This window comes from Ailuropoda melanoleuca, chromosome 5, assembly GCF_002007445.2.
Source record: "Ailuropoda melanoleuca isolate Jingjing chromosome 5, ASM200744v2, whole genome shotgun sequence".
Lineage (NCBI taxonomy): Eukaryota > Metazoa > Chordata > Mammalia > Carnivora > Ursidae > Ailuropoda > Ailuropoda melanoleuca.
The window spans coordinates 27,748,300-27,761,864 of NC_048222.1; the positions used below are offsets into that span (position 1 = coordinate 27,748,300).

Here is a 13,565-nt window from a genome sequence, read left to right on the forward strand (position 1 = left end):
TTTATTTATTTATTCGACAGAGATAGAGACAGCCAGCGAGAGAGGGAACACAAGCAGAGGGAGTGGGAGAGGAAGAAGCAGGCTCATAGCAGAGGAGCCTGATGTGGGGCTCGATCCCATAACGCCGGGATCACGCCCTGAGCCGAAGGCAGACGCTTAACCGCTGTGCCACCCAGGCGCCCCTGTTTGCCCATTTCTTTTCAAGGACTTCAATTGCCTTTGTACTGGGCCCTTTAAAGTTTTCCCACAACTCACTGCTACTCTTTATTTTTTAATTCTTTTCTTTTTCTGTGTGTTTTATTTTGGGTAGTTTCCATTTCTATGTCTTCAAGTTCACTGAGTATTTATCTCTGCAATGGTTAATCTGCTGCTAACCATATCCAAGGCAATTTTTATCTAACACATTGTCACTTCCATCTAAAGAAGTTGAATTTGGTTCTTTCTTTTAAATTCGTATCTCTAGTGAACTTTTTAAATATCTGGAATATAGTTACAACTTTTGTTTTAATGTCCTTATCTGTTAAATCTAACACCTGTATCAGTTCCATGTTAATTTCAATTCATTGATTTCTTTTTGTTCATTATGAGTTGGATTTTCCTGCTTCTTTCCAAGCCTGATAATTTTTTATTGGATGTCAGACACTGTTCATTTTACCTGGTTGAGCTCTGCTTTGGAATGAAGTTAGATACTTGTAAATAATTTGATCCTTTTGAGCCTTGCTTTTAAGATTTGTTTATCAGTATGTATTGGATCAGTTTTTAGTCTAGTGCTGATTATTCCCTGCTGCTGGGGCAAGATTCTTCCGGGTACTCAACCCTATATCCACAGAATTCACCAGGTTTTTCAGTCTAGCTCATAGGAGCACATTCTCTTCTTTATTTATTTATTTATTTTTATTTTTTTATTTTATTATTATATTATGTTAGTCACCATACAGTACATCCCCGGATTCCAATGCAAAGTTTGATGCTTCATTAGTTGCATATAACACCCAGTGCACTATGCAATACGTGCCCTCCTTACTACCCATCACCAGTCTATCCCATTCCCCCACCCCCTCCCCTTTGAAGTCTTCAGTTTGCTTCTCATAGTCCATAGTCTCTCATGTTTCATTCCCCCTTCTGATTACCCCCCCTTTCTTTATCCCTTTCTGACCCTACCGATCATCCTAGTTCTTATGTTCCATAGATGAGAAAAACCATATGATAATTGTCTTTCTCTAAGGAGCACATTCTCTTCTTACCCCTGTTTAAACACTAAGTACTGTTTCCTCTAGTCATCTCATTTTAATATAGCAGATAGGTTTGATTAGAGGGAGAAGAAGGGCCTTTCCTTACCTTTGCTGGTGGATATACTTAGAATTCCCCAAAATATAAAGTAGTCATTTCCCTTATTAATATCTTAGGCAAAGCAATAAAATGTCTCTCTCTTCCTTTGATAAGACAAATACCTCAAAATGCTCTTACCTCATTGATTTTCCCAGACCTCTGTCATGCTAACATCTTCACATTTATTAGAATTGGATTATGATTGATATTTATTTTTTCTTTCCTCAAATTATCCTTGCATTTAAGATATAGATTAGCATATATTAAATTATAATTTATTTATTTTAAAATTTTTATTTATTGATTTGTCAGAGAGAGAGACAGAAACAGAGAGACAGAGCACAAGTGGGGGGAGCAGCAGGTAGAGGAAGAAGCAGGCTCCCCACTGAGCAGGGAGCCTGAACCAGGGCTCCGACCCCAGGATCCTGGATCATGACCTGAGCAAAAAGCAGACACTTAACTGACTGAGCCACCCACGCATCTCTCAAACCACAATTTAACTTTTCTCCTTCAACGTCAGAAAATAGCAGTATTTTGTCGCTTTTATTCAGCGTTGCTATGAGAAAGTTGAAGGGGTTTATCTAGTTTTTACTCCTTTGAATACTGCTTTAGCAGTGCCACTCAAAGTGTTGTTCACAGACCAGTGAACTATATTAACTGTTTCTTACCAGTTCTTTATGAGACAAATACAGAACTAGAGTATTACAAACGTTGTAGAGCAAATTGACAGTTTTAAGTATATTGAACCTAACAGTAAGCTAATTACAACTTGTAACTGTATGCATTGTTTTTTTATTGACTTTATTTGTCCAGTAATTTATTTTAGAAAATTATCAATCTGTGATATATTAGATATAAAGCAAGAAATAGCATTTATAACAATAACAACACAACAAAAATTTCTTCTCTGCAATTAAGAAACCCTGCTGTTCATGGGTACTCATGGAGCCTCAAGCCAAGAGGCCTCATAATCAGTGAGCCTGAGGTCACCCATCAGAACTGGCATTCTAGGGTTTACAGAAAATATTGTCTTCATGGTATAGATTCTTCCTCTAAGTCACTTAGTATGGCTCAGATAGGGAATGCTCCATGGATTTAAGATTGAAGTAAGGATAGAGTGACCCAGAGAAGTTTGCCTGGGTGAAGGAGAAGATGTGGGTACCCTGAGTCATGTCATAGAAAGAAATGTCATTGTCTTCATAATCCAAGAAAATTGTAATCTTTTGTGGATACTTTTCTAACAGGAGATGCTCTTTTAGAGAAGTGTCTTGGAGCCCACAGGTGAGAGCTCTGTATTCACATCCTTTCTTCTCTAAGACTCTGAATATCTTGTTTTGTAAATTGGTGGATAACCCACTCTTGACTGCGGGCTTCTCATATACGCCTAGAGTCCACTCATCAGTGTCCTCAATACCCACTTCCCAATAATGTTTTCCTGAGGTGAAGACTTCCTGATTAAGTGTGATACGGTTGCAGTCTCCTCTCTTATCACTAAGAGATAGATCCTCTGTTTCCTCTCTGAAGTTCTCTTTTCTCTCTGGGTCAGAATTATTCTGATGGATTTCCTGATTTATAGTCACATGGGCTGTGGGGAAAGAAAAGTGAAGAGAAGGGCCAACATTATATATTTCAGAAAGCTGTTGTGCAGGTGAAACCTTAGAGAAACAGGATTGAATAGTGAAAGAACACCTGTCTTCTGAATGTGTCTGCTGGGGGAGGTGGAGCTATGGAGTGCTCCTGCCAAGGGTTCAATGCTACTTATCTCATCTTATCTTACCTATGCTATTATCAGTGTCTTGGCAGAGTGCCAGAGTGAGCTGGGACTTGCAGTGTTTACTTGACAATAGTATTCTTTCCAAATTATCTACAAATTAGAACTATGTTCTTCAATTACTAATAGGCTCCATGTCAGCTGACCTCTTTAAAAAGAGCAGCTAGGTTACTCTCATCATTTTGAACACTTTTTACTCAGTTGGGGATTTCCTCAACTGAGGGGCTATAATTTCGTTCAGAAGCAAGTGGACCCCCTTCCCCCACAGGTGAGAAAGCATGGCCAATATATGAAGGGGTAAATACAACCAGAGTAGATAATCCTAGCAGCAATTTTCAGCTCAGGCCAATGGTTCTTCCCTCTCTTTACCAAAATAATGGTTCCTCTGTCTTTTCAAGTAGGAGATGATGTTAGGAGGGGAAAATGGAATATCAGAGGGCAGGTTGGAAAGGAGTCAAAAAGATAAAGAGCCACTCACCAAGCTGGAACTTTTCCTTCCTCCAGTCTGAAAAAGAGCAAATTGACACTATGATGGTAGCATACCCACAGAATGAAGAGGAGGGACACGCTTCCTTTCCTGGCTCATTGCTCTCTCTTCTCAGCTCTCTTTCCCCCCTCCTTTGAGCCCCTTGAAGTTGGCAGTGTCCAGAAAATACAAGACAAAGGATGTACTTCCTGTGTGCTGTCTCAGATTAGAAACGATCCCCTCATTTGGCCCAATGCTGGGGGAGTAAGTCTGGAGAACACCTGGAGCAGGATCTAGTGTTCTAAGCACCTATGCTCTTAAGACCTTTGTGGCACTCCTCATTGAGGATGAAAACTACAAAATGTCCTTTTATTTTATTTTATGATTTTATTTTAGTGTTTTCCCAGTCTATGACCACCTCAGAGTAGAAGTAGAGTTTAAGCTTCAGACTAAGTCTTTTAAACTGACTTTTAAAAATTCTAATGCTTGTAATCACATTTTAAATATTTTTCTCCAGAGACAGATTCTTCATAAGGAATAGAACTATATCTGCCTCTGTCTGGGGGCACTTCTCTTATGACAGAACTTGTGTTTTCTTTAAAGATTGGATATTCTCTTAATGTCTCAGGGCAATAGGCAGAAAAGAACTTATCTATAAGTCTTGATGGTCTCTCAGTGAGCTGCCCTCTTCTAGGAAGGGTATCACTCTATATATAGAATTGATGAATATATGAGCCATCACGGGCATCTGCAATCTCTTCATCTTAGAGATAAGAAGGCTGAGATTAAGAAAGCAAAAATGACTGAATTCCTCAGTTGTAATCACAGAGTTGGAACTAAAACCTGTATGTCCTCATCCTTACTATACTTTGCTCTCTCCTCTAGAACCATGGGAACATTTTAAAGCAGCTCCTGAAAGAAAACTCTTGGTAGAGGGACACCTGGGTGGCTCAGTTAGTTAAGCATCTGCCTTCAGTTCAGATCATGATCTCAGGGTCCTGGGATTGAGCCCCAAATTGGGTTCCTTGCTCAGTGGGAAGTCTGCTTCTCCCCTCCCTCCCCCTGCTCATTCTCTCTCTCTCTCTCTCTCAAATAAATAAATAAAATCTTAAAGAAAGAAAAGAAAAAAAAAAGAAAAGGAAAGGAAAAGAAGAAAAGAAAAGAAAAAGAAAAAGGAAAGGAAAGGAAAGGAAAGGAAACTCTCAGTAGAAACTGCTTACCTTACTTTAACCCTTGGGAAGGGTGCCTTGACCCTGTCATATCAAAGTACTTATCAGGCTGTGTGCAGTTGCCTGGTTCTTAGCTTACTAACCCCCAATGGACTTTAAGTTCTAGGGTCAGAGATCACAGCTTATGCCACCAACATCTAGCACAGTATCTGGCATATAAAAATTGCCCAACTATATATTTAAGGAATTACCTAGAAGGCTTTTGGGGTCTAACTGTGTATTACACATGCGCGCACACACAGTCTTAAATACACTTAGTACATGGACACAGATATTAGAAGATATAAAATAGCCAATTCCCTCTACCACCAGATAAATATATTTTTATAATGATATTAAAATATTTTGAAAGATTGTTTTTTAAGCTTTTCAAACATAAACCTTGTTCCTATGTATTGAACTTTACTTTGTTTATTTCAAATAGGTAAAATAAATAAAAAAATAGTTAATATATTTTTCCCAAATATAAAATATATTTTCTGCTCTTTTAAACTTTATTCACAGTATAGAAATGTTGATTCTATGCTATTTCTATTTATAGAAATAAAGAATAGGGTATTCTTTATTCTTCCTAAATATCAACAAAATCGCTCTGAGTTCTTTCTCTTCCTTCTCCATAGTGGATGGGTTAACAATTCGTGTCGAGTCCTACTCTAGCTATGTGGAATTTACCAGTCAACAGTATTTTCTTCTTTATCCTTAGCTGTGAAAAACAATTGAATATTTGAGGTTCCAAATACAAAATACTATAGATTGATACCAAATAAATCTTCACAACTTGCACGTGGATGTGTGTGTGTGTATGCTTATGTCACTACTTATTATACTTGGAATATCAGAGGCACATGGCAAGATCTAAGCCAGAGAGTTACTTACCAGGATACAGCAGGGCCTTCTTCCAATCTAAAACAGAACAAATCCAGTTAAGACAAGACAAGACATCCAGAGCCTCACATTCTTCTCCTTCCCCCTTATTTTTTTTCACTAGTCACTATTAAATCTTTCAGTCTTTCCCTCTGAAGGGAGGGAGCTGAGAAAGTGTTGGACATCAAAACATTGAGGGGTGTGGGAAACTCAGTCTCTTACCTACAAGGTATAGTGCCTTTCGCTGTTCTGAAAGAAACAACATTCAGTGAGAGACCTACAACAGATGTGGAAAGGGGAGCAAATTCTACACAGGGCATGAGAAGAAGCAAGACTCACCAAGCTCTGCCCTGAGGTTCTCTGAAAGAAGAGATATAAAATCCATCAAATTGGGTTTTAGCTGCTCTTGAGTTCATGGAGGAGCTGAATGAATTCAATGTGGCCCTCCCTTAGGGATCCCATAGTTAAGCAGGTGAGAAGGATTAGCAAACATACATGTGGAATCTAAAATGACAAGTGCTAGGAAAAGTTACATGGGAAATGTCATAGGGTCACTGAGTAAGGAGTGCCCACCTTTCATGGGAATTCAAGATTCCTTAGGTGTGTCAGGAGAAGATGGGGGAAGACATTTCCACAAGGAGAAGCAACACCACAGTTTGGGTACAACCACTGCCCACAACTCTCCAAGTTTCCCACATGGTTTCCTCCTTTCCATGAAACTCAGGCTATATGGAATTTTGGTACTCCATGTTTTCCTTGGGGTCCTTTGGCAATCTTTTATTTCCCCACCCGCTTTATACAACCTATACTCCCAGCTTTTCCATGAACCCTATTTGTTCTGCTGACACAATTTACCTTTGGCCTCAAGTGCCATTTCCTTTTCTTTCTTCATCTGATCTCTTTCACGAGATTCTGTTTTCTTTTTCTTTACTTCTCTTTCTTTAGCTTGATGTTGTCTCCAGCCAGTGTAGCTAATCCCAGCGAGGAGGAGCATCAGTATAGGGACTGTCCCAGCCAGGGCTGCCTTCCATGGGTCCATCCTGGGGAAGAAGGGCTCTGACACAGGCATGTGAAGACATAGTGAGAACTAGCCTGGAGGCCATCCTGCCCTTTTTCCAAGATTCCCTCAGCCCTTCTTCCCTCCTCTCTGCCTTCACTACACTCCCAACTCTGTTTTGGGGTTTATGCCTCACTCACCTGGAAGGAAGATGGCTGATGCTTTCTCCTGTCCAGAGAGGGGATTCTGGATGGAACAGGTCAGATTGCCCAGAGAGCGGTCCATGACCACGAGAGATGCTTCCACACGGAAGAGCCCATCTTCATCTTGGGTCTGAAATTCAGAGAGGGACTGTAGATTCACTCCCATCACGTCACTCCACTGCACCCTGGGTTTTGGGAACCAGCCATCTGCAGAGCACAGCACTCGGATCCCACCATCCTCAGGTCCCATCATGTGAACATGAGGTGCAGAGCCCAACCCTGAAGAGAGAAGGCATGGGTTTAAGGCCTGGGGTCCTTGGGGCTCAGGAGTCCCTGAGGCTGAGGGTCAAAATGCCCTCACTAGACTGATAAGTAAACTGACGCTCAAAGGTCAATAAACCTCTCACAGTGAATGTTAGGCCAACCTGTGATTCAGTTTTGAAATCAACTTGATGACTTTGCACTATACTTAGACAAAGAGAGCTTTGATGTCATTTCAAGGAGAGGAAAAAACAGGTCCGATTAAAATTAGAAAAAGTATATCCTATAAATTGTCTTTCTCTACTGATTGGGTGAAAACTAATATCTGAAGGTATCAGTACCTGTCTGAATTAATACTAGTCAATTAATTTTCTGGGATTTTTTGGGATATGAAAACATATTCAGAAATATTGCCCTTTTTTTGGTGTTTAAAAGTAAATAGAGTATGTAGTCCTAGTCTCACTGTGTAGTTTAAGAAATTGACATTCGGCAAGGTCAATTAGCATATCAATATATGGAAGATCATAAGAAATGGCAGGTTAGGAATCCAGACATCCTTATTTTTCTCTTTGCTTTACACCACGACATACACACTCTGTGCCAGGTTAACATACCTATAACATGCAGCTCCACAATGGCCTCTTGGGAGCTCTGACCATCCCTAAAATGACACCGGTACTGGCCATGATCAGAGGCACGAACATGTTGGATCAGCAGGGCCACACCCCCTTTGTTGATGGAGTTTCTCACCAACTCTGTCCTGCCACGGTACTCCAGCATTTGCTCCCCACCTTGTTCCTGTCCATTCTGGTACACAAACACAGCAGGGGAGAGTTGGGTTCGGTACCACCAAATATGCATGTGGGCTGCACTCTGCTCAGGGGACAGCTGGCAGGGCAGAGTGGCATCTGCCCCTAGCAGAACCATGATGGGCTCAGCCGGTCCCTTCACAGAAAACCCGGACACTGCATGAAAATCAAAGACAGATTGGGGAAATGAGTGAGGGAGGATGAAACAAGAGACCCATCTGCATTTCTTTCTTATTTGCATTGTTTTCCAAAAAAGTTATATATGCCTTAAAATATATATCTATGGAATCTAACTTCTTCAACTATATTCTCCAGAGGTAACAACTACTGATAATTTGGCATTTGAAATGACAGTTTTTCTATGCATTTACAAATAATATTTATGTGTAAATTATGTAAAACCTAAATAAAAGAGACTTACTTAGAATTAAATGTGGCAAAGTAACTTATTAAGCAATTATCCCTTCTTTTGGTAGGAGAGGAGTAGAAGGTGTTTCTCTCCACACTCATCCATTTCTCTCCCAACAAACTGCTCCTAAGAGGATAAGTAGCCATTTCTGGTTTAAAGATTTAGGTTACTCTGTGTTGAGGGGTTAGGGAAAAGATTAACAGTGTTTTATATAAAAGTGAAATGTAAAATTTATAAGGTTTGGCTGTTTTTTTGTTTTTTTTAGTAACACTGAATGCTTGGAATCATAAAGAAAAGTTTTTCATAAGAATTATTTTCTTGAGAGGACTTGGAAACCAGTGGTTCCAGGTGGCAAGAGCAGGGCAGTCTTTACCAGAGAGGATGGTTGGATTCCCTGGGGCAGGGAAGAAGGCTGCTGCAAACAAAAAATGGGGACTTTGTTTAATTATGAAATAAGCTCCTTTGTCAAGTCACTTAAGCCATCTACTTGAAACTTACTTTAGTATAAAAATCAATGGTAACTAAAAGGTGACTGATGCCCCCTGGGCAAAACTTGCACTGGCAGAGGCCAAGGGTATTGTGGCTCTTTTGAATGGTTAAAGCTTAAGGGCCCACAAATGTAGTGACCCTGGAGTGGGAAGAATTCAAAAAGGCATGGCTGTGAGGGGGCCCAGGAGTGTTAACACAAACGACAAGGCCACATGGGCTTAAAGGAAAAATCCCATGGCCAGACTGTCCCAGAGAATGTGGATCAGGCAGTCTTGGGCAAGGAGCATGACCCTGGCCATTAGGCTGGATGGGAGCCGTGGTCTCCCTTCCTTTCCATTCCTGTGTAAAACCCAGAGTACACAACAGATAGGTGTTCTTAGTTAACTGATACAGGACTACTGGCTATACATGTTATATGAGTCATTTTAATTTAGGAAAAGATATTTGACATTACTTATATCCACAGCGTAGTGTAAAAGTTATTCTATTTCACATAAATGGAATCATTATATATCAATTTCTACAATAAGGAACATCCAACCATTTTAGTACATATAACTTAACTCTACCTCTTGTTTTTGACATTGCCTATAACACCATGTTTAAGCTTTTCCTGTATCAGGGTAAATATTTGTATTGCTTCCAATTTATTATTAGTACAAGCAGTCCCACAATAAACATTTAATACATTATACATATACACGAGAGAGATTTTCTTTATGATAAATTCTTGCAGAATTGCTGAGTCAACATGTATGGAAAACAAACATTTTAATATTCCCTGACTAACTGACATCAAATTAAAGAGATTTTAATTTAAAAAATGTAATCTCATAGTTGAGGTCCCATTATTGAGATCTCATCCTGAGGCCCCTTTCTATTTTATGAAAGAAGGACTCAAGTCCCAGAGGGGAAAAAAAAAAAGATTTGTCAAAGATCATAACCAGGGATTCCAAATACTTTGTACTTGGGCTTAGGTTTCCTTGGCAATGTGATCATTGTAAAGTATATTTTCACTGATACTGTTACATTGAAATTAATCAGGATAAAATCACCCATACTCAATAGAGATTTAGCTAAACATTAGAGCTATGAGTTTTATGAAATCTATCCAAAGTAATAAAGGGTGTTGATATAAAGATCAGTCCTTCTTGGACAGAACCTTCCAGTCTTCAGTTGGCATGAACACAGTCACAGTTCCTCCCCAATATAACTGCCTTTAGAGGAGGTATAATGACGACTGATGGATGATCAAGCTTTTTCTTCATCTGAGAAGAGTCATTAAAAACAAGCCAATAATTGTCCACAATAGCCAAATCATGGAAGGAGCCAAGATGCCCTTCAACAGATGACTGGATTAAGAAGCTGTGGTCCATATATACAATGGAATATTACTCAGCTATCAGAAAGAACGAATTCTCAACATTTGCTGCAACATGGACGGCACTGGAGGAGATAATGCTAAGTGAAATAAGTCAAGCAGAGAAAGACAATTATCATATGGTTTCTCTCATCTATGGAACATAAGAACTAGGATGATCGGTAGGGGAAGAAAGGGATAAAGAAAAGGGGGGTAATCAGAAGGGGGAATGAAACGAGAGACTATGGACTATGAGAAACAAACTGAAGACTTCAGAGGGGAGGGGGTGGGGGAATGGGATAGACTGGTGATGGGTAGTAAGGAGGGCACGTATTGCATGGTGCACTGGGTGTTATACGCAACTAATGAAGCATCGAACTTTACATCGGAATCTGGGGATGTACTCTATGGTGATTAACATAATATAATAAAAAAAAAAAACAAGCCAATAAATAAAGAGAAGGAGAGAGAACACTGACCTGCTGAGTACCATGTAGACACCTGGAGAAGGAGGAGGAAGCCAGCAGGAGAATAGTCAGGAGAACCCACCATCTTCTTCAGAGCAGAAAGTGAAAGCATGAAATGTTCACCCTGACAAGGAAGTACTCTGTAAGAGAAGGTGGTGAGAAAGCCACCAGAGTGAAAACTTTTAGGAAAAAAGAAAATCCCCTGTTCAAAGATTTACTTTTATACACAGTTTTTTGGCTGTTCTTCCTCACAGAGTGCCACCAACTCCAACCCCTCCCCAGTGGATTTTCCTTCCCTCTCTTCTTTCTGAAAACCAACTGTTTCCCCAGCAGGTGTAGAAAGCTGTAAACCACTCTCTTGTGTCCTGTGGGCTTTCTTGAAATTGAAAAACCCTGAGTTCATTTTCAGAAGTGAAGGCAGACACAAAATTAGTCCACTCCTATTGGCCAATCTTATTCCCTCCTTCTTGCCTTCATGTATTGATTCATTCATACTTTTACTTATTTATTTTTACTGCAAACACTCTTGTGGCTTAATTCCAGAAAGAGAAGGGAGTTTTCTCACTATGTGACCCAGAGCTCAAGCTCTTTTGTTTTTAGGACCCATATCTCCCCCAGACACACCTCCACATCACCACATATTTCTCTTGCACCATCCAGATTGAGCCAGGAGGCTTCCTGGAAGCTCCTGATCTCCTCAGTTAAATTACAAGGCCCGGCTCCAGGGACAATTGGTACCTGCTTATTCTTGTGGTCCGCATCCAAAGGTGTGGCTGCAGGGGCTGGGAAGAGTAGGTTTCTAATCCATCCCTGGACTGGAAACATATTCTTAGGAAGGGGGACAAACAGGGCTACCAAAAGGCACTGACATGTGAATGCCTCTCTTAGAACGGGTCCAATAAGAAAGTCACAGCCTGTCTGCAGCGCTTGCAGTTACTTTGAAAGTAGAGGTAATAAAAGTCATCCTGGGGGACTTTGGATTGGGTGAAGCTCTGGAACAGGAACTCTAAAGTGTGTTTTGGTCAAAAATGCTCAGTGTAGCTTCCTCCTTTTACCTGCAAAGAGCTGAAATACCATTATTTAGGGAGGGAGAATCCTCTTCCTGTGTGATATTCAAGAATATTGGTCATCCCAATGTTTAACCTACAAAGTTAACTGATTTGGAGAACAAGAAAAAGAGATTCAGGCTTCCTCCTACCACACCCTAACTGGCATTGGAAGCTGTGCAGGGGAAAATGAGAGGTTAGAAATGAAGGGCTCTGTGCTCTGAGAAGCATAGGGCTGTATTTCCAAAAGCTTAGGGCTCCCAAAAGTAAAGTGGGAATAATAACACAATTGTATAGTCCCAGACATAGAATATGCTCAAAAGGCATTGCGTTCCACTTCACATTTTTTTCAAGTCCAAGTCATGTTTTTTCATGTCACGCAAGGTTTACGGATAATTAAGCACACAAATAGCAATTGCATAAATATTAGTATGTAAGCCACTAACAAGTCTGGCCAAAAGGATACCAAGATCTTAAATAAATATTCTCTACAGACAGTGTGGTACATTCGACTTTTTAGAAATCAAATTTATGAAGATATAATTTGCATACAGTGGAATGCATGGTTTTGAAATGTACATTTAAATGAAGTTTACAAATGTTCACACTCACGTAACTACCACCTCCCTCAAAATATGGACTATGTCTGTCTCTTGAAAATTTCCTTCGTCTCCATTGCCAGTCAATTCATTCCAGCAAAAACAAACAGTATTCTGATATAAATCATGATAACTTAATCTTGCCTATTCTAAAACTTCAAAAACAATAAAAAAGAAATTTTATAGTATGTCCACTTCTGTGTTTGACTTCTTTGGATAAACAAAATGTTTTTTGAGATTCAACCATGTTGTGTTTATCAGCACATTTTAAATTTTTTATTGTTGCATAATATGTCATTGTTTGACTATAGTACAATATATTCTTCTGCAGTTCTCTTCAGGGCTGCCTCCCCACCTCACTCATACCCTGCTCGCCCACTCAAGCCCTCTCCCACCATGGTGGGGGGCTGCCCTTCCCACTGAGGTCCTTTAGTCTCACTTGGGCTCTGACATCCACCTAATAGTTTTGGTCTGAACTATTTGGGAATGAGAGGGAAACACAGAAAGAGAAATGTAAAGGTTAATGTTACTACTTGCCTCTTGTTTACTTTGAAACTTGTGAATATGCTTGTGTGTGTATTCTATTTGAAAATGTAAATTAATATACATTTCCAACAAAGCTAGAAAAATATATGTGAAAGAGTCACATAAATATCTTAGATATTTTCCCCAATAATAGAGAATTGTTTGAGGAAAGTCAGTTAATCTATGGAGAATATTTTAAGGGAATTACATCGTAAGAGTGTTCATGTGTTTAAGAAGAAAGGTGAGGGGGAAGGGAAAAGGAGCACTACAAGATACTATTGACTTCAAAAAGCAGTTTTAAAACAGCATGAATAGTGTGATCTTATTTGCTTAAGAAATATGGTAGGTTAGATTCAAAATCACACAAAAAATGATAAGGTATTTATGTCTGAGTGATACAAATAGGGGTGTTTCTATCTGTTGTTTTTGCTTATCTCGAATTTTCAGATTTCTCTCACATGAAAAAGTAAAGAATAAAACGTATATAAAGATTTTTTTAATTCAAATGTGCAGCACAATAAGAAGGATTCATTTGTAGGAAATTTAAGACTAAAGAAATAATTCACATTCTTGGGAGTGGAAAGCTGACTTAAAATAGAAACCAGCTAGAAGGGTCAGATACCAGAGTAGACACCTTTACAGGTCAAAATATTGGGCTGGAACACTGGGTGTTGCATGAAAGTGTTGAATCACTAAATTGTACACCTGAAACTCATATTACACTGTATGTTAACTAAGTGG

General features: G+C 39.5%; 1 protein-coding gene across 1 annotated transcript; it reads right to left on the bottom strand.

Moving 5' to 3' along the window:
- Positions 1–2,390: 2,390 nt before the first annotated feature.
- LOC100465285 (butyrophilin-like protein 1) lies at positions 2,391–10,739 on the bottom strand. The gene is made up of 7 exons (XM_019809009.1): positions 10,667–10,739; positions 7,735–8,085; positions 6,857–7,138; positions 6,515–6,715; positions 5,672–5,698; positions 3,579–3,605; positions 2,391–2,914 (listed from the first exon to the last, which is right to left on the bottom strand). Exons 1-7 carry the CDS (start codon positions 10,737–10,739, stop codon positions 2,391–2,393), a joined length of 1,485 nt encoding a protein of 494 aa, XP_019664568.1.
- Positions 10,740–13,565: the final 2,826 nt, after the last annotated feature.